The sequence below is a fragment of the Physella acuta genome, unplaced genomic scaffold, assembly GCF_028476545.2.
Source record: "Physella acuta isolate Inbredline_101_S28 unplaced genomic scaffold, ASM2847654v3 ptg000243l, whole genome shotgun sequence".
NCBI lineage: Eukaryota > Metazoa > Mollusca > Gastropoda > Physidae > Physella > Physella acuta.
The window spans coordinates 225,792-253,432 of record NW_026731762.1 but is presented as its reverse complement, the minus strand read 5'-3'; the positions used below and the strand labels follow the sequence as shown (position 1 = coordinate 253,432).

Below are 27,641 nucleotides of genomic sequence, written 5' to 3'. Positions count from 1 at the left end.
TATGATAATTTAAATTCATCCCAAAGCATTTTTATTCAAACCCACTAGCATTCCCTTTGTATTTTTAATTCAGTATGACTATTTTCTCTTTTTTTTACTATAGTTAGCTATAGGTTTTACAGATTCCCACAAATGTTTTCATTTTTTCATTATCCCTACATTTTTTATTCATTCTCAATATTTTTTACTATTTTTCTGTTTTTAGCAAAATCAAATTTTTGATGTTATATTTTACCTCTTTAATTCATTTATCTAAGTTTATCATCTTTCATATTTTCATCTTACATATCTGAATAAATATGATAGTAAACGTTAACACCAGGTCTTGTGTTTATTTTTCCTGCTGCAGGACGTGTACCCAGAGACAACAACAGAACATCTCCCAGACCTGCTGAGACAGGTCATTGTCTCCATGACCTCAGCCTGCGACAGCCTGACGGAGGCTGAAGTGACAACAGCTCTCAAGCTCTGCTCAAAGCTGCTGTCACAAGTCCAGCCCTCCATGGCGGGGCACGGCCTGGAGCGCTCCCAGTCCCTGGACACAGGGGACACTGTCAGTATATTTAGTAACTCGGAGCTGTCCACCAGTCAGCATAGCACACACAGAGACCAGCAGGATGAGACTGTGGTAGGAAAACAAAGGGAAGTAACTCAGGACTTGAAGGACAACGGTCAGAAAGATAACACTTCCATGGAGGTGACGGCTAGTGATTTAACTACTACATCTGACCAGGTCTCAGATCTTAATGTGAACAATGATTGCAATTTTATAATAAAGTTGGTGGAACCTTCAGAATCTGATACAGATGTCTGTGATAAGGATAATAATGTGATAGAGGAAGGTTCTAACGTGACTCAGAACAACATAAATGGTTGTGTAGATAGTAATCCCACAGCTGGGTCTCTGGTGATCCACGTGGAAACTACAGAAGAATTTGAAGATGCTGTAGAGAATATTGAAGAACTTCACCAGACCAGGGACAGGGCTGACTGCAATGGGGAGAGCGATAAGCTAAAAGATGAGAGCCAGATGAACAGAAACAACTCCCATGACAATATACCTGCCTCACCTGAAAGCGGAGACCTCAAGTCTTTGTCCAGTAACTTTATCTTGACCTCCAACTATCGTGACAGCGGCTTCAGCGGTTCTTTGGTCACTGTTTCTGGACAGTCTGAGACGAGTGACTTGAACAAGTCACACATCAGTGAAAGCCAGTCAGGGGAGCTACATTCCAAGCTGGACAAGAGCCATGTACCCACTAATGTAAACAACAACAAGCTGTTGTCAGGACACCTGAACCTCATGCAGCTGTGTGTCCAAAGCTTCCAGCAGTTCTTCTACAGGTTCACACACCTGCGGATCTTGACGTCGGAGGATAGCTACAAGGCTTGCATGGACTACATGACCTGCCTGCAGGCCGGCGAGGCCAGGCCAAAGATCAACAAACTCTCCCTCGGGGACGAGACGGAGGAGGTGAAGAAAGCTTACAAACAAGCTTGTCGGCTGCTGGTGGACTTTGCCAGCTTCCCCATCTATTGCACAGATTATCAGTCTGTCATTGATGAGATGGGCAGTAAAGGTGAGTATTTAGTACTGTTAGTTATTGTTACATCCCTTGTATTATATTGTGATGTCCCTTGAATGTGTAGTCTCTGTGTAGTGTGTGTACCTCTAGCAGTTAATATGAACTTGAGACCTGGTGATCAGACATATGTTGTCAGAGACTATTCCCTACATGTTTAATTAATTTTTTAAAGTAAACTTGATGGCATCTACTGTTTTGTTTTATTTTAACTGTGTGTGTTATGTAACAGTGGGGAGTGTTGGAGGAATGTGATAACACGATTTGCATAAAGCAGCGTCAGAAAGTTTAATGCATAATAATGTATGTTATAACATCTATATTGCCAGAATTTTTTACTATTGATTATAAGAACTTGTACATGTCACTGTTGCTACATCTAGTTTTGCTTATTTCAATTTTTCAGATTTTTAAAGTTATTACGTTATAACTTAAAACATTTTTAAAAAATTTCTTGCTAATTCTTATAAAATCATTCCCCATTAAGTCATGTTGTTTTTCAATTAATTAAATTAAGGTATTTTAGGCCTAAATGCTTTTGTATAGTTTTTCATATATTTTAAACATGAGTGAATCTCTCTCTATCAAACTATAGATTTTAACTATAATTTAATTATAATTCTTTTACTTCCTAAACTTTTTCAGAAGAGAGCTCCACTCTTCCATCATGGCTCAAAGACCTGCTCATCTGCAGCTGCTTTGTAGACTGTTTTGAAGTACAAAGTGCCTCGATATCCACTCTGTTGGACCTGATCATCCTAACTCAGTCCGTGCAGACAGAGCGAGAAAATAAAACCAGGCACAGCGGCCGCCAGTCGTTCAGTGAGGGAAGAATTTCTGTTGTCATTCTTCCAGCCTTGCTCCCTTCTCATCTTGTTTATATCAACAACAACACTAAATTTTACCAGGTCAGTTGAAAAAATAACATGGTACTAAAAATTAGTAAATATTTCCATTATTACTACAAATATTGAACTTTTTTTTATCTAAGGTGTAATATAGATTGTTCCGTTAAATAACAAATAGCAGTATTATTTGTTACACATTCTTTTTTGTTTATGGCTTTTTGATAATTCTGTTGACTTACTGAATATGCATTACTTAATTGAGATAAACTAGCCATTTAGACATTGGTTCAGTGTTCTACATCAGCTGTTTCATTACTGTGTTAATGTACTAACATACTGCCATGCGTCAGGTTGTGGCTTCAGAACTATGGAGCTATCTGTGTGAGAGGTATCCCTGCCACCATCAGCGATCGGTTGAACTGTTTCACACACTCCATCAAGTCACACCCAACCCCAACGTTTGTGAAGATGTTATTGGTTGTGATCTAATCAATGAATCGGAGGTGACACTTTATTTAATATTTGTTTTTGTTTTTAGAAAAACAATAATTAGTTTAAAATTTAAGATATTAGCTTCTTCTAATTATTGTTCTGAGACTTTAATGTAATTGGTGTACTGTATGTGTTTATGTCATGATAAAAAATGGCTTGTATATTGATCTGCTGGTGTTAACTTTAATGAGAGAAAAATAAAAATGGTAGCTGCAGTGAGGCTAATTAATATTAGCAAGTACTGATAATGTTTGTAATTTCACAAACCATAGGAAATTACAAGTAAAATGGATACATGTACCCAAAGTTTTTGTCAGCAAATAACAGTGTAGTTAAAGACTAAGACCTGTTAAATTTTAAACTATGCACTCTTCCTTTTAAAACTATAACGAGATGGCAAATTACTTATTCATAATCTATTCAATCAAATATTATTCAAATTGGTTGCTTTCTTGAACTACCTGCTGTGTTGGAATAAAAAAATAAAAAATTTTGCATATAGGCTGTCAGGATTTCAGCATTCAAAAAATTCAGTGTGTTGTGGCATCTCACTCGTTCTATTAAAACAGAACCCAACCCATCACGCAGTCCGAGGACATTTGACAGGTAAGTTGTGTCCTCCTTATCTACCATAAGGCCTGCACCTTGCAGCATTTTAATTGTACAAATAAAATAGCTGTCTATTCACTAAGTAGACTTGTTAGAAAAGCTAAAATTATTTGAAAAACTGTTACAAAATGGCTCTTTACTCAAGTAAGGGGTCATACATTTATGACGTCCACACGTGGGGGGGGGGGGGGTAAAAAAAAACCTGACTTTTGTGGACGCATATGGACTTGTATAAGGAAAAAAAGTGGATTTTTGTGGACGGGGGGGGGGTCCAAAATCCCAAAAAAATTGTGGACGTCATAAATGGATGACCCCTAAATAGAATATTGTGGCATTGGACAGTCTGAAAAAATATCTTTGTTGTCCAACAGGTCAATGTTTGTGGTGCTGGACAGTCTGAAGGAAGAGTCGAGCATTACCAAAACACTAGCCATGACGTGGCTGACCCACGTGATACAGAGGGGAGACACCAGCAGAGTTCTCCAGCCACTGCTGTTGATGCTGCTACACCCTGACACTGCAAGGTTTGAGAACCCTTTTAATATCACTAGAGACATTCAGTGTCAGTATGTGATTGTACAGAAACATAAAATTTCAAATATTGTATTTCTCTCACTATGTGTGCTTCTATTTTCCTTATAACTAAAAGACTTATAATGAAATGATCATGTTATTTTTATTCTCTATATAAGAAACTTATATGAGAAAATTTCTTTCATTAGACAGAAAACTTTTTAATTAATATTTATTTTAATATTTAAAGTATATTTTTAGGATTTAAGCTTTCAGAATTAAGTGTTTTGTAGTAAACAACAATAAAATATTTTGAAATCTGGAGAGAGATTGACCATGTTTTGTTGACATGTGAAGCGAATGTGTGGCCATCAAATGACCATCTACCAAATAATGCTCAGTACTCTACTTTAGACCTGGAAGGTCACAGATTTTATTTTAGCCTCCTCCTCTCACCCTTAATTTACTATTTAATTTTTTTCCTCCTCGTGGTCAGAATCTCCATCCAGCATGTCAACACCAACAAGCCCAAGAAGGAATCCGTGTCTGAGGAGGAAGAGGAGGACATGGAGGCCAAGATTAGCGCCATCAGCTCCGAGGGGGGGAACGTCATCTACCACCTCCATCAGGGCAAGCACCCCAGACTCAGCAAGAAGCACTCGCAGAGGTCCTCAGAGGATCTCAAGTCCTACGCCATGTCCGTCATGAACAACAAAGGTGGTCACAGCACTGCCCCGGTGAGAACCCACTCGGTCACTGATCTTTCTTTTGAGAGGGTCAATCCAGAGAATGTCAAGCTGAGGATCAACCCATTTGGATCAGAGAGCTCGTTGGATAAGCTGATATTTGATGGATATGATTTCCCGCAATCCGCTTCCATGCCGAACCTGGAGGGCGTGAAGAGGTTAAACACTGACACCTGCATGAAGGAGGGAATTTTCTTTGACGGGGCAGATCTCAATGAAAATCATTTTTCCAATGAAGAAGGTACAGCAAAAAGTGAAGAGCCGCAAGATTTATATCTAGAAGAGGACACCATTGAGAATGAAGACGAAGAAGCAAACGAGATCTGCGAATACACTTCAGAAGAGGTTGCTGTGTGGATTATTGAAAACCTCATAACGTCAGCAATGACTCGTGCATCGGATGACTCGGCCCTCGACGCAGAAACCAATTACATCCTGAAAAAGACATCCGGGCTTGAGATGGAGCAGTCCTACATTTCTCCAAGTTTGGACGACCTCCGCAAGATCGACATCGATTCCACCTCCGGCAGCGAGAACGGTGATAGCCGTTTTTTTGGCACGAGCAGCACAAGTGACAAGATCCGCATGCAGCTGAGCTCAAGCGCCAACAACCTGGGCGGTGGCAGCACAGACAGCCTCTCTAACCAAGACTCTGATTCCTCGTCTCGACCGCGCATCATGGACCCCAGAGAACTGGATCCAAAGAGAGACATACATGAGCTACATATGCATATGTTGTTGTACGCCCAACAGTATGATTATCGCCGTACGCTGTATGCTCTTTCAACTATACGAGCCATGCTGCATAACTGCCCTCGTTTAGTGGTCACAGCCATGGCTACCACCAGCATCAGTTCTGTCAGACCACCACATCTGGCTAAGCTTCAGGCTCTTCTTGGTAACTGGAATTTTTTATACCTATTTTTAAATTCAAATTATTATGTGAAATACATTCATCCATTTTTAACATTCTATTTTTCTATAAAATTAGGTCGTCATCGTAAATCTGTGTTTGGCAAACAGTTTTTCGGAGATCTGCCGCCTGAGGTGATGTCCAGTTACCGCAGTAATATGTTTGTTGAGATTGTCATCTCGTTGAGTCTCTACTTTGTGCGGGGTTATTATTCCAACCTCATGATGAACAAACTCACGCATGAAGAGTTGTTGGGGAATAAAATGGTAAGGATTGAATTTTTAAAGCTTTATTTTTAAAGTTTATTTAGTTAGGTTTCTTTTGGCACCGTTATAAAATTCATATAAAATATGACAATGTCACCTGATCTGATTTGAACACTTACCCTGGCTGCATCATTCATTTATTAATTCTTTTATTTGCCTTTATTCTCCCTTGAGTAAAAAAAAGATTTCACATTGCCATATAATGTTAAAATATAAAATGAAATAATGAATATAAAAAAAATTGAGCAGTTATTAAGATCCTATAGTTTGTTGACTATTTTAACAATCAAGAGGCTACAATTTCAATGTCTACAATTATATCATTTTTCATTTGTTTATTGTACATTGTCCAACTTTGTTGTTTATTTATTGTTGTCTGATGTCTACCTTCATCATCCCCAGGTGCACATACTTGGTAGTGAGATCCTGACTCTGATGGTGTCATATCTCCTGTCCATCATTGTTTATTTTGTGTTGTCCAACTTGTTTGTTTACTAACAATGTCCACCTTGGTCATCCCCAGGTGCACATACTTGGCATTGAGATCCTGACTCTGATGGTCTCAGAGCTCCTGTCCACCATGTTAATTGTGTGATATCAAACTTTGTTGTTTGTTTTATTGTGATGTCCACCTTGGTCATCCCCAGGTGCACATACTTGGCATTGAGATCCTGACTCTGATGGTGTCAGAACTCCTGTCCACCATGTTAATTGTGTGATATCAAACTTTGTTGTTTGTTTTATTGTGATGTCCACCTTGGTCATCCCCAGGTGCACATACTTGGCATTGAGATCCTGACTCTGATGGTGTCAGAACTCCTGTCCATCATTGTTTATTTTCTGCTGTCCAACTTGTTTGTTTACTAACAATGTCCACCTTGGTCATCCCCAGGTGCACATACTTGGCATTGAGATCCTGACTCTGATGGTGTCATATCTCCTGTCCATCATTGTTTATTTTCTGTTGTCCAACTTGTCTGTTTACTAACAATGTCCACCTTGGTCATCCCCAGGTGCCTATACTTGGCATTGAGATCTTGACTCTGACTGAACTCCTGCCCACCATTGTTTATTGTATGTTGTCCAACTTTGTTGTTTGTTTTATTGTGATGTCCACCTTGGTCATCCCCAGGTGCACATACTTGGCATTGAGATCCTGACTCTGATGGTGTCAGAACTCCTGTCCATCATGAAGGAGAGTGGCAAGAACTTCGTCTCCTACATCTCAGACCTGCTGTTCCGCTGCAAGCTCCAGAAGTCCCTGCTGCACTGTCTGCTGGCCTCAGTCTACAACCAGGGGCGCAGCGCTCACGGGGTCAACAAGACGGACAGCCTGAAGCTGACGGAGATGATCATTGACTTCAATGAGAACAGCCTTGACCCTAGCGTCAACGACACCTTCCAGATGAAGCTTCTGCAGCTGATGCTTGTGACCATAATGCTAGAGGATCAGATCCGCCAGGCCCAGGGAACAGTGGATAGCAACACAGCCACAACTGAAAGAACTCACTTGACTGTAAGTTTCAAGCATTAGTGTGTTAAAATATGCCCTATTGAGACCTACTTGTATAAAAGAACACATCTGTAATTGCCACATATAACCCAACTAACGTCAGGTTCATAATATAGAGCTGACAGTTGAAATTGCCCCCGTCCTCTGGGTTTAACTTTTTAATTTGTAAATCTCAACTTCTATCATATTTTAAATGTTATTAATTTTTTTTAATGGTGCGTTTTAAACTTGTTACCAACTGCCAACAAGTAAAAAAGCTCATTCTTACCACTACTCTCTCCCTTACAAAGTAAAGCTTATTTAATATTTTTATTCTTCATCTAAGCTATTCACCAATTTATTTTCTAGAATGGTGTGGGGGAAAAACATAGATAAAAGGTGGGAACATTGTCATACTTAAGGACTACCTCCTACTCCCCCTTCCTAAATCATATAAATTGAACTGAAAAACCCATGGTTCATGTGTTGTCTTCACAGTACAAAATGTAACTTTTTGCCTTCAAACCTCTCCAGTCGTCACTCCTGAATGTCCACTACAACCCCAGCCTTCCCATCATCCAACAAGAAATGTTTCTCAGCGCCGTGTGGAGCGCCCTCAAGCAGCACCACCACTGCCACCTGCACCGCCACTGGATCGGGCTGGTGACGTCAGCGCTGCCTTACATGGGCAAGGCCATGGCCCGCACCGTCCTCTGTGTGGTTCTACAGCTGTGTCGCAACTTGGAAATTATAGCGCTGGATCTTGCTAAGAAAAAGTAAACCTCCTTTGAATAAGCTTTTAGAAATTTAATAATAGTAGATTATTTTTTTTATTTGTTGATAATTAAAATATGAGTACAATAGTAAATTATTATCATATACCTGGTTGGTTGTAGAAATTATTATATCAGCCTAGAGATGGTTATAGAACCTACTGTACTAGCCTAATGATGAGTTTATCCTTGCGCACTGATTTAGTCCTGACAAGATGTATGTCTTGGGATGGGTTGTGTGAGTGAACAAACTGGTACTTGGTGTGATATGTGGTCACACTGAGGCTGAAGGCTCTCATTTGTTATTTATATTTATTGTATAATATCTAACTTGCCATTATATTTGCACCAAAAAATACAATGAACTAAACAATGTGATCACAATATATTTTCACTTAAATTTGTTATTATTAACTCTGTATTCCCATCATATTTTCACTCAAATAAAGGTTTGACTTTCTATTACATTTTCACTAAAATTTATTAGGTCCTGTACTCCTGTCATATTTTCACACAAATTAAGGTTTTCATGGGTCTTACTATCTACTGCATTTTCAATCAAATCAATTGGGTCCTGTATTCCCATTATATTTTCTCTAAAATTAAGGTCTAACTTTCTATTGTTTTCACTAATATAAAACTCAAATCTTGTCTTAACCTACAGAGCCACCATGCATTGTGTGCCACCTGATCATGTGGTCAGCATGCTTGAAGGGCTGACCACCCTGTGCCACTACTGCCTTCTGGACAACACAAACCCAGTGTCCATTGGTCAGCCGGCACCCACAAGCATCAATATATCTACAGAAACAGCAAGCGCTGGCCAGATATTGACCAACCTAATCCATGTGTTTAACCCAGTGATGAGCGGGAAGGTAACTCTTGTCCATGGAATGTAGATGGGAGGGGATGTAACTCTTAAACTATGTATGCCCTTGTTTTAACTAATGATTAATAGAAAGGTAACTGTTAAACAATATTTGCTCTTATGTGAACTAAAGAGGAATATGTTGGGGGAGGTAACTCTTTAATGTGGAATTTATGAGTGAGAAGGTAAATATTCTATTGAATGTCCATATGACGTTGCACTTTAGAGATGACCTAACCAGGATTCTTACTGTTTCCCTAGGAACCAAGTCCAGCCAGGGACTCTGTGCCCATCTCCCCAGTGCTAGAGGCCAGGACAAGGCTGCTGGGCATCCTGCCACGCATCATGGCCTGTATGGCCACCCTGTGGAAAGCTGTGGCAGTCACGACAGAAGATGGCCTGTCGTACATCACAAGTCATCCGTCAGTTGGGGACTTCAAGGTCTGCTTGGTGTTTGAATCATTTCTTTAATAATTATTTTCACCTTTTGAATTTTTTACTAAATTTTCATTTATAATTTATTTATTTTTTTTTTTTTTTAGAAGTTTGTGTTGAATTAATTATTTTTATTAAATTTTTCCAACACAGTGGGGTTTCCTTGATTATCATAATTTAATTAAATTATTTTAGACAAGCATTAGAACCCCTGAACCAACACAACAACATAGAGAAGTTGAATTGTTCATGTTTCCTATTTCAGGCTGTACGCCAGCACATCCTGGAACTGCTGAGTCCAATCTCTCTCCCACATGGGACCAATCTTCTGGCAGCGTTTGCTGTGGCCTGGAATGACAGGAGGCAGACCTCAAAAAAGGTGAACTGAAACTTTATAATAAATTGAACCCTCACATTTTGAACAAAAGTTTCTAGAGACTTATCACACAGAAATATTTTTAAAAATGTAAATAATTCCTTTCTTCAACCGCCAGAGTCGTGTGAGCCCGAGTGCTTGTGAGGACCAGCTCCTGCTAGTGGAACTGGTCAGCGCCATCAAGGTCCTCCCCACTGACACCCTCATCCAGACTGTCAAGCAGGTCATCAAACAGCCTCCACACAGTGACCTCACAAAGGTCAGTTCATATTCTCTGCATTGTCCTCTCTAAATCCTATATGACCAAACTATACTCTTTATTTATTGAAATAACTTTTATATTTTTATTTATTGAAATAACTGTTATATTTTAAGTATATTTCTCCTTGGGCATATTGAGTATTTATTTAAGAATATCCATTATTTGCTCAATATATTTATATATTCTCATATTAATGTTTTATACTAGTTTATTCTTTATTTATTTTAGTATATTCTTGTGTACTTTAATATATTTAATATTTATTTTTGTAGGCCTTTACTCCTTAAAAGTATTTTTCAATTTGTTTCAGTCAATGATTTATGTATGTCTGTGTGTATGTATGTCTGTTACAGAAGAGTGTGCCACTAGAGGTCAACCTGCTACAGTTTTTCTTTGCCTATGTCCACAACATCACGACCATTGCCCAGCTGCTGGACTCGTGGCCGTCACTCCTCAGCCTTGTGCGGGAATGTCTACAGATGAACCTAAGTCCCCCAGCTCTCTTTCTCCTCCTACAGTGAGTTGCTTTCACGTTTTATGTACTGGTATTTTTCCAGCAGAACGGATTAGTTTTTTAAACTGCTCATTCTATATTGAAGCACCAGATTCGTTTTTAAACAAGGGGGTCATCCATAAAGTTGTAATGGTTTATTTGGAAAAATTCTTTACACCTCCCCATTGTGAAAAAAAGTGAGGATTTACCCCTGCACTTCAGCCTAAACCTTCGTAATCTAAGTCTTTTAGCTGGATTTTGTATGAACTTGTTTTTAAAGCCATGTAATCAATGTCTTCCGCAGGATCCTGCATGAATTTGTTTTGAAGACCCCGACCATGGAGGAGAAAAAGAACCAGAAAGACCTCCAGGACATCTGCCAGAAAGCCTTGGAGTCAATTAGTGCCATAGCTGGCTCCTCACTAGAACAAACCACCTGGCTGCGCAGGAACTTCGCTGTCAAACCAGGACCTCAGAACGAGGATGATGATGAGGGTGAAGTCCATGATGAAACCGGTAGGTTTTTTTATTCTCTCATTCCAGTTACTTAAGCTGTAGAATTGACATAGGTTGTCTTATAAATCTAATGCCTCATTCCAATTACTTAAGTCATAGAATTGACATAGGTTGACTTATAAATCTAATGTCTCATTCTGGGTACTTAAGTTGTAGAATTGACATAGGTTGTCTTCTAATGTCTCATTCCCGTTACTTAAGTTGTAGAATTGACATAGAGTTAACTTATAAAACTAACAAGAAAAGACATCTCATGTCTAAAAAAATAACTATTCAATTAATAAGAAAAACATATTTCACACTGCAATATTCCTTTCAATAAGTTTTTATTTTTTTACGTTATTTGTTATTTCAAGTCTTTTAGCCTTAGTTTTATAGTATTTTAATATATTTTGATGTTTTATTCTAAATTCATTGGGAGCACATGTTTTATTTGGTCAAAATATTGATATTTACAATTTCTATTTTTGATTTGCTTGTTTGTTTAGATTGTTGGCATGTTTCTTGTTTAACTGTGTTATTTATAAAATGTGTGATTGTGGTATAGTGACAGTTGAGTTATAATTGTGCTGCTGTGGTTGTGGTGTTATAATTGTGCTGTGGTTGTGGTGTTATAACTGTACTGCTGTGGTTGTGATGTTATAACTGTACTGCTGAGGTTATGGTGTTATAACTGTACTGCTGTGGTTGTGATGTTATAACTGTACTGCTGAGGTTATGGTGTTATAACTGTACTGCTGTGGTTGTGATGTTATAACTGTACTGCTGAGGTTATGGTGTTATAACTGTTGCTGTGGTTGTGATGTTATAATTGTGCTGTGGTTGTGGTGTTATAACTGTACTGCTGTGGTTGTGATTTTATAACTGTACTGCTGTGGTTGTGGTGTTATAACTGCCGCTGTGGTTGTGATGTTATAAATGCTGCTGTGGTTGTGGTGTTATAACTGTGATGCTGTGATTGTGGTGTCATAATTGTGCTGCTGTGGTTGTGGTGTTACAATTGAGCTGCTGTGGTTGTGGTGTTATAACTGTGATGCTGTGATTGTGGTGTCATAATTGTGCTGCTGTGGTTGTGGTGTTACAATTGAGCTGCTGTGGTTGTGGTGTTATAACTGTGCTGCTGTGGTTGTGATGTTATTATATTGCTGCAGTGGTTGTTATATAATTGTGCTGATGTGGTTGTAGTGTTACAGTTATTGGTGCTGTGGTTGTAAGCATGAGTGTTGTAGCACTGAGTCTATATGTAACATTGATATTCTTCTGTTGCTTTGAGCTGATTCTCACAAGCAGTCCAGCTCCGCAGATTGTGAAATGGATACTATAGACGCTGTGGATAACACTTTAGTAGCCCCAGGTCTGGTAACTTGACATTTCTAGAGCCAGGGCCGTCTTCTCTCCTGGTAGCTGTACTGCTAGCTGCTTTTGTTTTGTTTGTGGACTAGAGTCTGGTGTGGTGGGGTTCTTGAGAAAATAAACTGTAGCATTAAACTAGACTATACCAACATGTTTAGTACAAATAATGTTAAATATATCGTCATAGTGTAAAGTAACTTGTGTAAGAGACTAACACATACAAAAATCAGCTATTTAAAACTAAATATAAATTATTTGACATATTGTCACACTGTTAAATTGAGTTAGAGGCTAAGCAACAGATGAGAATGAATATCTTAAAATGGTTTGCCTGATAATACATAAAAATAAGTAGGGCAATCTTCCTTTGAAATCATTTTTAAATACCAAAGCTTGTTTTAGAGTTACCTGTGAAGTTTTTTAGGTAGCCTTTTTTTGTAGTGTATAAGTGTGGGAACATAAATACAAGACCATTCCCTTATTTTATACTGGATGTGTTCATGATTCTGATGGAAATAGTGCCCTATTGAGGTGCTCTGATAAGATTGGGTGACTGACTGTCTGAGTAAGCATGAGATAATACATAGAGAGCCCGTACAGTAAAAGAAATATTCTTCTGTATCTTTATGTGAGGTCCTGAATAAAACAAAGCCAGAGAAATCTATTATACTGTGATGCTTACTAACATGCCACTCTAAGGTACAAGACATATCAACTTAAAGAATATAACTAATGTTAATCATGGTAAAAGTTACCCACTGTGACCTTTAAGGGACATAACCACCTCCACTTATGGTAAGAGTTATCCACTGTGACCTTTAAGGGACATAACCACCTCTACTTATGGTAAGAGTTACCCATTGTGACCTTTAAGGGACATAACCACCTCCATTTATGGTAAGAGTTACCCACTGGTTTAGTTTATTCAGTGAAATGAAAACTATTCATTTATCATTTCCTATCTTTATTTTCAACCATATACTACATCCTTATATTTTGAAATGTTGTTATGTTTACCCTTATACTTCTATTATCCAATGGAGGCGAGCGAGTTGACGAGATTCCTTCCATAGTGTTGTTGACATGGAATAAAAACGTGCTTTTTAGATTTAGACCGTAAAAAAAATAAAAATTAAAAACTTAAGCCTAAAATTAATTTAGAAATTTTATATTTTTAGAATCAATGCTATAAAAGTTGCAAATCCAGAGAACTTGAAAATAATTTGTTGAGTTTAAGGCTACATTTCTATTTATTTTCATCAAGCCTAAGTTATAACCGGATGTTTCACTTTCGTAAGACAAATATTGATTGGCTGTACAGTAACTTAGTGATCGATAACTATTTGTTTACAAAACTTTGCAGATCAAGTTTTTAAATAACAATGCAAATTTAAAACCCCATGACCTAGTTTTCTATTTTTAGCTTACAATGTGTACAATAAAATTAATGGCGGCCTATCCAATAGCAGGATGCCATTGTTTACGTCGCCATTACACGTGAAAACCAAATTGTTTTTGCTTTTTTTTAATTTTTATTTAGTTACCGAAAATATTAAAAACATCAAATACGTCCAATCTTTAGTAAAGTCCGAAAATAACCAGAAAGACAGGATTTTATAACCATATTAATTGTAACTACGCCGTGCAAGATTTTAAAATTAATTTATGGACCTCTCAAATACCTTTGAGACTTTTCTCGCTGGTGTCCATTGAGTATTGTGCTAGTTGTATTATTTCATTTTGCTTTTTCTTTTAGTTGTGTATATGCCTTTTATCTTAAAAGCCGCTAGATATCTGTATTAGTATGATATTTTAATACAAGGACTAGTTTTATAATCAGGATGCTTTGGTTCACTATCAGAAATCTTTAATTTCCTCAAAAAAAAAATTTTTGCAAACTAAAAATTTCTTACCATTTTACTTAGTTGATCTAATGAATTGTATTGTTCAATAATGCTTTACTATGTTTAAGAAATCAACTGCCGGCACAAGCCTGTTGAAAAACTTTATGGACGTTAATTCTTATATTTTGCTATTGGTTTGAAAGAAATGTTTCCATTCCAGATACAAAGGTGGACGCCAGCACTGTCAAAACACAGGTCAGAAGAAGTCAAGTGTCTGACTCTAAGTACAGCGTCCAAGCTCTGAGTCTTCTAGCTGAGGTAAATGTTTATTATCTCATCTTAAGCTCTGAGTCTTCTAGCTGAGGTAAATGTTTATTATCTCATCTTAAGCTCTGAGTCTTCTAGCTGAGGTAAAATTTGGTCATTATCTCGTCTTAAGCTCTGAGTTCTAGCTGAGGTAAAAGTCTGGTCATTATCTCATCTTAAGCTCTGAGTCTTCTAGCTGAGGTAAAAGTCTGGTCATTATCTCATCTTAAGCTCTGAGTCTTCTAGCTGAGGTAAAAGTCTGGTCATTATCTCATCTTAAGCTCTGAGTCTTCTAGCTGAGGTAAAAGTTTGGTCATTATCTCATCTTAAGCTCTGAGTCTTCTAGCTGAGGTAAAAGTCTGGTCATTATCTTATCTTAAGCTCTGAGTCTTCTAGCTGAGGTAAACTTTGGTCATTATCTCACCTTAACCTCTGAGTCTTCTAGCTGAGATAAACTTTGGTCATTATCTCACCTTAAGCTCTGAGTCTTCTAGCTGAGGTAAAAGTCTGGTCATTATCTCATCTTAAGCTCTGAGTCTTCTAGCTGAGGTAAAAGTTTGGTCATTATCTCACCTTAAGCTCTGAGTCTTCTAGCTGAGGTAAACTTTGGTCATTATCTCACCTTAAGCTCTGAGTCTTCTAGCTGAGGTAAAAGTCTGGTCATTATCACATCTTAATCTCTGAGTCTTCTAGCTGAGGTAACATCAAGATTGTTACATAGCATTGTCTATTTCAGTATCTGTCCTGCAAGTGTTATATCAATTTTAAACATCTGTAATTGTAATGCTTTAGTTACAATAGTGTCTGGTCTACTTAAGCCAACACACTTATTCAGTTGACTTTTAAATTTCTGATGTTTAAATTTTTACAAGATAGACTAAAGCATGTAAACCAAAAAATTTTTTTTTAACTAGCCTGAAATACATTAGATTTTGTCCTTGTATTGTCCAGCTGACTGCTCCTGTCCTGGATGTGATTTACAGCAGTGAAGAGAAAGATAGAGTCGCACCATTCCTGACTACACTGCTTTACAATGTGTTTCCTTACCTGAGGCATCACAGGTAGGTCTCCTCTCACCTGTTACAAAAGTCACAGATACTTTTTTACTGAGTTATTTCAACTTGAACTGTCTAAATAGGGCAGTGATGAGTGATTGCCAATACCAAATCATGAACGTTTGTACATGGCCTTTATTTCAAAGTGCTGTTAGCTATATTTATAATTAAATACATGCCTTTATAATATATGGTTCCACAAGATTCTCTAGCCTACACTTTGCTTCATTCAAATAAAACACTTGTCTATAATAAAACACTAGTCCACCTATCTATAATAAAACAGCAGTCCACCTATCTATATATATAATTCTCTTCTTGGAGACGCTAGAAAACAAGCTGTAAGAGCGCTCCCTACCACCCCACCCCTACATGGTCTGGTGAGCTTTGGTTCACGCTAAATGATTACAATCATAGAGCCGGGTTTAGCGGCCTATGATATGCCGCAGGTTGGCTCGTCTATAATAAAACACCACTCCACCTGTCTATACTAAAACTGTATTCCACCTGTGTCTAATGTCCCCAGCTCCCACAACCTGCCCAGCTACAGGGCATGCAGCCAGATGTTGTCCAGTATTTCAGGCTACCAGTACACCTGTCTATACTAAAACTGTATTCCACCTGTGTCTAATGTCCCCCCCCCTTCCCAGCTCCCACAACCTGCCCAGCTACAGGGCCTGTAGCCAGATGTTATCCAGTATCTCAGGCTACCAGTACACCTGTCTATACTAAAACTGTATTCCACCTGTGTCTAATGTCCCCAGCTCCCACAACCTGCCCAGCTACAGGGCCTGTAGCCAGATGTTGTCCAGTATCTCAGGCTACCAGTACACCAGACGGGCCTGGAGGAAAGAAGCCTTTGAGCTGCTGATGGAAGCCTCCTTCTTCCAGATGGACATCCACAGCATTTCCCATTGGCGCTGCATCATTGATAACCTCATGACCCATGACAAGACAACTTTTAAGGATTTGATGGGTGAGTTTAACCTCATGACCCATGACAAGACAACTTTTAAGGATTTGATGGGTGAGTTTAACCTCATGACCCATGATAAGACAACTTTTAAGGATTTGATGGGTGAGTTTCCCCTTTTTACTACGTTTCCTTTTGACAAACATTGAAACTGTGGTGAGTCCACCTGGTGAAGACTTGAGAACCTCTGTATGGGTGTATATTATACCTTAGTTATTTTGAAAGGTCAAGTGTCCAGCTTTTATTATAAGCTTTTATTTAATTCAGAATATTTGTTTGTGAGTAGGTGACAAATCTTGTAATTCAATTTTAATCCACTTATTCTATCCATAAACATTCGTCTCCGGTGACAATACAAAAATTTCTAAGTTTTAATCTAATTAGACATTAAGTTAGTCATAAAACTTATTATTAAACAAGTTGTTTTACAAGTATTTGTTTCACATTTGTTGTTTGAATAGGCCGTGTGTCCATCACACAAACTGGATCCCTGAACCTGTTCAGCAGCAAAGAGCAGGAGTATGAGCAGAGGTCTCAGATGATGAAGAGACTGGCCTTTACCATTTTCTGTAGTGAAACAGACCAGTACCAGAGAGCCATGCCAGAAATTCAAGGTGGGTACGGTTTGTATGCTGGATTTGTATGCTCGGTGTGTAGGGTTTGTATTCTGGGTGTGTTGGGTTTGTATGCTGGGTGTGTAGGGTTTGTGTGTTGGGTTTGTATGCTAGATGTTGGGTTTTTATGTTAGGTGTTGGGTTTGTATGCTGGGTGTGTAGGGTTTGTATGCTGGGTGTGTAGGGTTTGTATGCTGGGTGTGTAGGGTTTGTGTGTTGGGTTTGTATGCTAGATGTTGGGTTTTTATGTTAGGTGTTGGGTTTGTATGCTGGGTGTGTAGGGTTTGTATGCTGGGTGTGTAGGGTTTGTATGCTGGGTGTGTAGGGTTTGTGTGTTGGGTTTGTATGCTAGATGTTGGGTTTTTATGTTAGGTGTTGGGTTTGTATGCTGGGTGTGTAGGGTTTGTATGCTGGGTGTGTAGGGTTTGTATGCTGGGTGTGTTGGGTTTGTATGCTAGATGTTGGGTTTTTATGTTAGGTGTTGGGTTTGTATGCTGGATGTGTAGGGTTTGTATGCTGGGTGTGTTGGGTTTGTATGCTAGATGTTGGGTTTTTATGTTAGGTGTTGGGTTTGTATGCTAGATGTGTAGGGTTTGTATGCTGGGTGTGTAGGGTTTGTATGCTAGGCGTGTAGGGTTTGTGTGTTGGGTGTGTAGGGTTTTTATGCTAGATGTTGGATTTGTATACTAGGTGTTGGGTTGTTAAGCTAAGTGTGTTGGGTTTGTGTGCTAGTTTTGCAGGTTTGTATGCTAGATGTGTAGTTGTTTTAGAATCCCTGAGACAATAGTGTAACAACATAGGCCTGTGATTATCTAGAGAGACTGGTTTGTATGCTAGATGTGTAGTTGTTTTAGAATCCCTGGGACAAAAGTGTAACAACATAGGCCTGTGATTATCTAGAGAGACTGGTTTGTATGCTAGATGTGTAGTTGTTTTAGAGTCCCTGAGACAATAATGTAACAACATAGGCCTGTGATTATAGGGTTTGTATGCTAGATGTGTAGTTGTTTTAGAATCCCTGAGACAATAGTGTAACAACATAGGCCTGTGATTATAGGGTTTGTATGCTAGATGTGTAGTTGTTTTAGAATCCCTGAGACAATAGTGTAACAACATAGGCCTGTGATTATCTAGAGAGACTGGTTTGTATGCTAGATGTGTAGTTGTTTTAGAATCCCTGAGACAATAGTGTAACAACATAGGCCTGTGATTATCTAGAGAGACTGGTTTGTATGCTAGATGTGTAGTAGTTTTAGAATCCCTGAGACAATAGTGTAACAACATAGGCCTGTGATTATCTAGAGAGACTGGTTTGTATGCTAGATGTGTAGTTGTTTTAGAATCCCTGAGATAATAGTGTAACAACATAGGCCTGTGATTATCTAGAGAGACTGGTTTGTATGCTAGATGTGTAGTTGTTTTAGAATCCCTGAGACAATAGTGTAACAACATAAACCCGTGATTATCTAGAGAGACTGGTTTGTATGCTAGATGTGTAGTTGTTTTAGAATCCCTGAGATAATAGTGTAACAACATAGTCCTGTGATTATCTAGAGAGACTGGTTTGTATGCTAGATGTGTAGTTGTTTTAGAATCCCTGGGACAATAGTGTAACAACATAAGCCTGTGATTATCTAGAGAGACTGGTTTGTATGCTAGATGTGTAGTTGTTTTAGAATCCCTGAGACAATAGTGTAACAACATAGGCCTGTGATTATCTAGAGAGACTGGTTTGTATGCTAGATGTGTAGTTGTTTTAGAATCCCTGAGACAATAGTGTAACAACATAGGCCTGTGATTATCTAGAGAGACTGGTTTGTATGCTAGTGGTGTAGTTGTTTTACAATAGTGTAACAACATAGGCCTGTGATTATCTAGAGAGACTGGTTTGAATGCTAGATGTGTAGGGTTTGTATGCTAGATGTGTAGTTGTTTTAGAATCCCTGAGACAATAGTGTAACAACATAAGCCTGTGATTATCTAGAGAGACTGGTTTGTATGCTAGATGTGTAGTTGTTTTAGAATCCCTGAGACAATAGTGTAACAACATAGGCCTGTGATTATCTAGAGAGACTGGTTTGTATGCTAGATGTGTAGTTGTTTTAGAATCCCTGAGACAATAGTGTAACAACATAGGCCTGTGATTATCTAGAGAGACTGGTTTGTATGCTAGATGTGTAGTTGTTTTAGAATCCCTGAGACAATAGTGTAACAACATAGGCCTGTGATTATCTAGAGAGACTGGTTTGTATGCTAGATGTGTAGTTGTTTTAGAATCCCTGAGACAATAGTGTAACAACATAGGCCTGTGATTATCTAGAGAGACTGGTTTGTATGCTAGATGTGTAGTTGTTTTAGAATCCCTGAGACAATAGTGTAACAACATAGGCCTGTGATTACCTAGAGAGACTGGTTTGTATGCTAGATGTGTAGTTGTTTTAGAATCCCTGAGACAATAGTGTAACAACATAGGCCTGTGATTATCTAGAGAGACTGGTTTGTATGCTAGATGTGTAGTTGTTTTAGAATCCCTGAGACAATAGTGTAACAACATAGGCCTGTGATTATCTAGAGAGACTGGTTTGTATGCTAGATGTGTAGTTGTTTTAGAATCCCTGAGACAATAGTGTAACAACATAGGCCTGTGATTATCTAGAGCAGTGGTTCCCAACCTTTTTCGAGTGGCGACCCCCTTTTATAAAAAGTAAGTGACCCGCGACCCCCATAGAATTAAAAAGCCGAAATTAGCATGGAAATCAATAAGCACTAAAATAAGATTTTCTAGTAGACTTTCAATATGAACTACTCTTGATATCATTTTAATAGCATGAGTAAAATTGCATACTATTCACTAAACCTTCGTGGTTAAGTTTTTAATTTTTTAAATTTTTTGTTAACGCCAACCTATGTTATTATAATTATCTTAATTTTGTTTTTAATCGAAGAACAGTGTTGAAAATATATTCTCGAAAAGTCAATCAATTTTACGTTTGGGTATGAATGGTGAATACTACACCAAAATTGTGTCTACAGTGTTTCATCTTACTCGGAATCATTCTGCAAATCAAAGAATTCATCTTGTAATTCATCGGGAATGCTGGCAACATCAAGGGAAGAAGAGAATGGGCAATGCGTAAATGCAGAGTCTTCTTTTTTCAGCTCAGAGAAATAGCGATGCAGTTCGTTTTCAAGAGATTCTAGATGCCCAGAAATCGCTTCTTTTAAAATTTTAATTATCTCACAATCAGATTCATCTACCACACCGCAGAATTTCTCAAATTTACAATATTTCCAAGATTTATTTTCTTTACCAATTTTGCAGCTTTGATAAAAATGCCCCGAGATTATCATGGAAAGTTATAATATTCGTTCATTTTCCCTGAAGCTTCAGGTTAAGCTTATCTTGATGTTCGAACACATCTGCTAGGTATGATACTCTCTCCAACCACTCTATGTCGTTTTAAGTATACCAAAAAGTCTTGTTTCCTTTGCACTTCCAAGAACAATTTGATTTCAGATTTCAGTTCAAAAACACAATTTACAACATTTCGTTTGACAGCCAGCCTACTGTAGTGTAGAAGAGCAGAACCTCGTGATCTATATTAATGTTTTTGCTCAGTTCTTTGAAGGCTCCAGATTTTATATAATTTACGACTTATACTAGCAATGGACTCTTGATGTCGATTGGTTAGGGCAGTGGTTAGGGAGCTAAATCTTTTCTGTTTTTTGAAAGCCCGATTTTGAGCTAAACATAGATGGCGCACCATCCGTACAAACCCCCACAGCCATTCTAACCCCTTTTAATTATCCAGTTTCAAAAAAGGTATTTATTTTCTCCATGCTATCTTCACAAAAGAGCAACTCTTCTTTGCTATCATCCGCATGAATATAGACACAGACCAGCAACTGCGAACACGAACTCACGTCTGTTGATTGATCAACTTGAAAAGCAAACAATGGTGAAAGCTTAATTTCGATAAAAATGTGTTATTTAACATTTACGTACATGCAGCGTTTGATGAGATTTTCTCCAACTGTTTTTTTTTTTGCTTGTCATTTTCTATCTCGACTTCATTTGATGCTTGCACTAATGCTGGTGAAAACTTCCTGTTCGATCAAGTCTCTGGCGTTTGCAACTAGCTTCTTACCGACGAAAGAACTCCATATATTTTTTGGTGTGTTCCGAAAGACTCGTCTCAAATGGCGTTTAAGTTTTGAAGATTTCATAGATTCATGACTGAGAACAACTTTGTACAGTGCGCTTTGTTTCTTCTCTATTACATTTCCAGTGATGTTAATGAAGCCGAATTAAAAAAATTCTTCTAAATATTTATGTTTTGTTTCAAATTACTAAGGTTTAGTATACCCATTGGCGACCCCCCAGAAAGACCTTCGCGACCCCCAAGGGGGTCGCGACCCCCAGGTTGGGAACCCGTGATCTAGAGAGACTGGTTTGTATGCTAGATGTGTAGTTGTTTTAGAATCCCTGAGACAATAGTGTAACAATATAGGCCTGTGATTATCTAGAGAGACTGGTTTGTATGCTAGATGTGTAGTTGTTTTAGAATCCCTGAGACAATAGTGTAACAACATAGGCCTGTGATTATCTAGAGAGACTGGCAGAATGTCTGCGCCTGCCTCAAGTGGCCAATGTTATGTCTTCTGTCTTCCTGTGCTTCCGTGTGCTCATTTTGAGGATGTCACCTCAACATTTAACATCTCTCTGGCCCACCATCATCACTGAAATGGTAACATTGATTTATTTTTATACCTTTTTATTTTATTCAATACTGCTTTGACTGTATGTAACTTTAATTGTATTTTAAAATATGAAATAGATCATGTTGTAGTCACAAGTTGAAATAGTCTGAAGCTGTTGTGTAAGCTACATTGAACTGCAGTATATAAGTTACATTTATGAGGGTTAAATTAAATTAAATTTGTTTTTGTTCTTCCTACATTTATAACTATTACCTTTTTTTCCTTCCATATTACTGAGGTATTTTATATATATAATACATGAGAAATGGTTTTATAAAAATGTTGATGTTTACAGGTCCAAGTTTTACTGCAAGTAGAGCAAGAGTTGTCAACAGAAACTGATGAATTCAAGTAAGAATTTTTTTTAAAGAAAACCTTTCCTTTTATCCAACCAGCCGCCATTAACGCAACCATTCAATTGTGTATTAAGTTTTGTATGATTTATTCCATGTCATTGCACATCACAGAGAAAAACTTACTGCACTAGAGGTCCACTTTGTGTACAATATTCTACAACTGGTGTCATCATTATAGATCATTACAATTGTATGAGATATAAAAAAAATTATATTAACAAATTAAAATGTATTCAAGAAACATTGATTGGGATGTGAACTCTATACCTTTTATCTGACTCTAATAAGTTAGTATTTAGCTTAAATTGTGTTCCATAAATTAATGCAAAGAGTACAAACAAATTTACCAAACCAGCTTTTAACACCTCAGTGTTTGCTAACAGTAGGGCTTCAAAAAATATGCATGTTTAGCCTTAAAATATGATAAGAAGTTTCCTTGAAGTAGCTAGGTAAAGTTTGTTTTCTAAATTAATATTTAACTGAAGTTATGGCATTTTTCTGATATGTTTATGTAGTAGACTACTAAAGTAACAATGGTTATAAATAATTTGCATTGTGATTCCATACCTACTCAAAGATTGTTGAGAACGTGGCCATAATGAGAGCTTTCTTGTTGGTTGATGTCTGTAATACATCTGCTTGTTATATTTTCTGCGCCATCAGATGCGGGGATACCAGGTCACTTTACACTTTCTTACTTTCTAGTTGGTAGAGAACTTAGTTAAAGGTAGAAAAATAAACCTTCCGTGGGAAAGTTGGAATAAACCTGATCAGTTGTGCGCAATAATTGCTTTTATATGATGGATTTGAAAGATTCTCGTGCAAGCAAGGAATTACTTAGGCCACTAACATTTACATATCCTCTAATAAGCTTACAACTTGTAAACTGTTATTAAACTTTATATATTGCTGTTTATTTAATCATGTATGTGGGTGTAGACTGCTCCTGTTTATTTGATCGCATAGGTGGGTTTAGATTGCTCCTGTTTATTTGATCACATAGGTGGGTTTAGATTGCTCCTATTTATTTGATCACATAGGTGGGTTTAGATTGCTCCTGTTTATTTGATCACATCTGTGGCTGTAGATTGCTGCTGTTGATTTGATTTCATGCACTAGTCACCAGCTACATGCCTCAGCAGCTGATTGTGTTCACAGTTTGCTCAGTGTGGCCACTCCCACCACCTCACCATCAGGGCAAAGATCAGTTTACCAAATATGATCCTGTAGGAAGTAACAGCTGCTTTATTTTTTTCTATAAATTACTTGACTAGCCTGCTGAGACCTGACATCTTGTCTCTGCTCAACTCACTTGTCATTACCCCAGATACTTCACTTTGTTACATTTTTATACAAACAGGCTGTGGGCTGTATCTAGTTTGATGGAAAGTATAGACTCCACCCATAATAGCAAACATGTACTAAATTTTCCAGGTTCTTTTAACGCTGTATTTCAGTGCTGCTAAAATATATTCTAATTTGAACAATTCACTTCTTTTCCCATATAATTAGTTAAAGTAACAGCCACACACAGTGAATTTAGTTATTGCCCCTAGTGTTGCTAGCAGTGAATTCCTTTAGCACACATAAACAGGTGATAGCTCAGTGGTTCTCATGTCATGCTTAGATGTGCTTTTTGTTCTTTCGGTATTTAGATCTAGATCACACGTTTTAATAACAGCACTCTGGAGAGGGATTGTTTTCAAAATATTCTCTTGTTTGCTTAGCGTTATGTTGTCATCAGCTTCTCCTGCCAATTAAAAACACCTCATTAGTAAAACTTGTTAAGTCTGCTATAAAATTAATATTCATTGACTGGGGGGGGGGGGGTAAAGATTTTTGTGATACCTATATCTCCCTTCACATCTGTTATTACATGCTTTGTTTTTCTGTGCTCTTTTAATGATTGAAAAAGGGAAAGTAATTTTAATAAAAACAAAACTGTTGCCGTCTTTAGAGGTTCTAATGAATCCTATTTTTCATGTCTAGTTCCTGGTGGAGGTGAAGGTCATGTTTATCTCTAATTAAAACCACGTTAATTAACTTTGTGCTTCCAGGTTCGAACTTTATGCTTCAATTTTTTTGAAAATTTCTTTAGAGAGAGAAAGAAAAATTTAATGTATAGTTAATATTTTATTTAAAGTTTTATTTAACTATTTGTTTCACTTTTTTTTCCAAATGACAATTTTACTGAGCTTTTAAAAAAGTTTGTCTGACATGCGAAGGATCCGCCTGGAGAAGTGGTGAGAAGACAGCAAGATCTGCTGTGCTGCTAACTCTGGTGCTTGGTCTTTTCTTGTAACTATCACTAACCTGTAGTAGAATGGTCAACTTATGACATGATACTTGATTAGATAGAATGGTCAACTTATGACATGATACTTGATTAGGTAGAATGGTCAACTTGTGACATGATACTTGATTAGATAAAATGGTCAACTTATGACATGATACTTGATTAGATAGAATGGTCAACTTATGACATGATACTTGATTAGATAGAATGGTCAACTTATGTCATGATACTTGATTAGATTAAATGTTCAACTTATGACATGATACTTGATTAGATAAAATGGTCAACTTATGATATGATACTTGATTAGATAAAATTGTCAACTTCTGATATGATGATACATGCTCAGAGAGCATGCTCAACTGATGACTTGAAGTACACCTCTTGGTCAACTTTTCAAATAACAGATTTCTTAACATGCATGTTTTAAAATAATAGGATGTGCATGTAACACATATATATGCCATAAGTTTTTGACCAATTTTTTTTTCTTATTACTTTTAGTTGGGACTAAAGTTTTCTTTTTTTTTTCTATCAATTGACACTTCAATCAGCACATGCCTCTTAATTTTTAAAAAATATTTTTGTATCTCTATAAGCAGAAGAGCTCTTTAAATTTGTGTTTTTAATTATCTCTGTAAAAACAGTGAATATCTGAGGACCCGCAACAGGTACATATGCCACTAGACATATTGATGTGCTATCTTTTATTTCTTTTGTTGTTGTGTAGGGAGGGAGAATGGTAAGGTTTTTGCTAGTTTCATGTTTAAAAATTCATTCAGGCCTTTTTGTTAAATTAAAATAGAATTTTAGCTAATTAAATAAAAAATTAATATTTTATAAGAATAATTATGTATATTATTTCACCGGATAAATATGAATTGCAAATAAATAAAGTATATAGATAATGTCATGTATTTGCTTTAATTAATGAAGTATTTACCACACTGTCTGCCGATATGAGATTTACGTATTTGCTTTAATTCAAATTATTATTTAAAATGGTACATTTGTATAAAGATCTCAACCATACATCTTTTAGAGTTATAGACCTTGTTAATTTATTTTTTTCTTGCTGTATTTCTCTCCCCTCTTTTTTTAATTTGATAAAATTCCAATGGGCTAGGTGAAAAGGGGGATAATTGGAGGGTACCGGATAATTTGTATACATTTATTCCTTTAAAAAAAAACTTCCTTCTTTGTTTTGTTTTTTTATTATTCTGAGTCTTTGCTTGACCTTCTGTTTTATTTTTTGGTCTTTAAATTTTAAACATTTTCATGGTAAAGTTTTTCTTTTTTTCTTAGCTCTTTAATCTTAATTAACTAGTGTTGATTTGATAGTTTTATTCCAATATGATTACATTTCTAAATATATTTAGTTCTTGAATTCTTGAATAGTTTTAATAGATTTTCATCAGTTCAGAGAAGTTACATGTTGTACAAAATGCATGGATGGTGAAATCATTTTTGTCCACTTTCTACACATTTTAAAATAGTTATAGATTCTAGTCCAAATTTAATCCCGTGCTGAATTTTTAATAACTGAATTTTGCTTTAAATTAATACTTAGAAAAATAACTATAACTATAAAATGATTCCTTCATAAAAATGTGGTCCAGTGATCCTTTCTGTTGTTTTGTTCCATCTACCCATCACATTTTAGTAGTTTTGTTTGTAGCAGTCCATTTTTGTTTGAATGGTCCTACTGTATTTGGCTCAAAGATGGATCTACTTTATCTGGCTGCTGACAGTCAGGATGGAGACTAAAGGATTTATAGGTGGCATATATAGAACTGTTGGTTTAAGTCATTACCTATGTCAGATGAAAACTGTTTCTTGCATTAAACTATCTGTAGAGAGTAAATGTCCATAATGCAATACATTTTAGGTTTCTGTTGTTTTTTTTTCTATTTATTAAAATTTAATGACTAATCAATCTAAACAGTATGGTCTGTGATCCTTAAAAAATGTAGCTTTTTAAAAACACTGAATTATGTAAAAACTCAAATTTAGCATAATTTTACTCACTGCTTTATATTTTTTTAAACAGTTTGTTGAACTTCTTATATTTCTCCCTGCATTATAATTATACAACACTGCCACAATTTTTTAGAAAGTTTCAATATACAGCACTGTGTAGATTAATAATTTCATATACATTTAAAAACTAAATCTAAAGACGTCAGCTTGTATTTTGACAGTAGAAAGTCCCATATCTGCTGGACAAAATTCATATGTAATTTTTTTTTTTCAATGTGAGTTAGATGTTTTTTTAAACTCAGTTACAATTTTTATTGTGCATGTTTTTTTTAACATTATTCTATAAACAAATAATTGTAGTAATTTTAACTTTTACAACATTTTTTTTTATCTTTTGTAGTAAATTTCAACTTTTAAAACATTTTTTTAAACCTTTTTTTTTTTTTACCTCCTTTTTAGTTTAATCATATTTTTTTAAATTTTAGGCATGGAAGAATTCTTGATATTGTCTGCTGTGATTTTTTTTAATTGTGCCATTTTAATGCTGCATTTGCTTCGTCATCCAAGAAATAGGCAGTATAAATATGAATAACAGCCTACGTTATATTATTTTATGAATGCTGCTAAGCTGTTGCATTTGTAAATGTACTGCTATAGAACACTAACTCTACTAAGCACAAACTCAGCACATGTTCTTTCATTGTTATTGATTTATTTAAAGTGTGAAAACAGCCTCCTGCTATTCACACAATTTATTTTTCTGCCTGACTATTTAACCACTGCAGCACTGGAGCATCTGAAGATTTTGCTCCAACATCTGTGTGCACAAGTTAACCCTTGAGGACACTGCAGCATTTGGTTTCACCAGAGCTTAGCTACTAACAACAAAAATCTTATGTGGATTTAACTAGATACTAC

At 36.7% G+C, this 27,641-nt stretch overlaps 1 protein-coding gene across 1 annotated transcript in view; it reads left to right on the top strand.

The window, feature by feature from the left end:
* The window catches only part of LOC131938412 (protein dopey-1), a 38,138-nt gene that overhangs the window by 4,072 nt on the left and 6,425 nt on the right, over positions 1-27,641 (top strand). The window contains exons 8-29 of the mRNA XM_059296426.1: positions 350-1,580; positions 2,229-2,491; positions 2,782-2,934; positions 3,426-3,529; positions 3,904-4,056; positions 4,542-5,689; positions 5,783-5,970; positions 7,103-7,486; positions 7,997-8,238; positions 8,900-9,110; positions 9,365-9,544; positions 9,804-9,917; positions 10,033-10,173; positions 10,530-10,693; positions 10,974-11,185; positions 14,603-14,700; positions 15,640-15,749; positions 16,508-16,719; positions 17,178-17,330; positions 21,942-22,078; positions 22,387-22,442; positions 25,391-25,414. Of these exons, the coding sequence (XP_059152409.1) occupies positions 350-1,580; positions 2,229-2,491; positions 2,782-2,934; positions 3,426-3,529; positions 3,904-4,056; positions 4,542-5,689; positions 5,783-5,970; positions 7,103-7,486; positions 7,997-8,238; positions 8,900-9,110; positions 9,365-9,544; positions 9,804-9,917; positions 10,033-10,173; positions 10,530-10,693; positions 10,974-11,185; positions 14,603-14,700; positions 15,640-15,749; positions 16,508-16,719; positions 17,178-17,330; positions 21,942-22,078; positions 22,387-22,442; positions 25,391-25,414 (5,678 nt within the window). The remainder of the gene's footprint in view (positions 1-349; positions 1,581-2,228; positions 2,492-2,781; positions 2,935-3,425; positions 3,530-3,903; positions 4,057-4,541; positions 5,690-5,782; positions 5,971-7,102; positions 7,487-7,996; positions 8,239-8,899; positions 9,111-9,364; positions 9,545-9,803; positions 9,918-10,032; positions 10,174-10,529; positions 10,694-10,973; positions 11,186-14,602; positions 14,701-15,639; positions 15,750-16,507; positions 16,720-17,177; positions 17,331-21,941; positions 22,079-22,386; positions 22,443-25,390; positions 25,415-27,641) is intronic.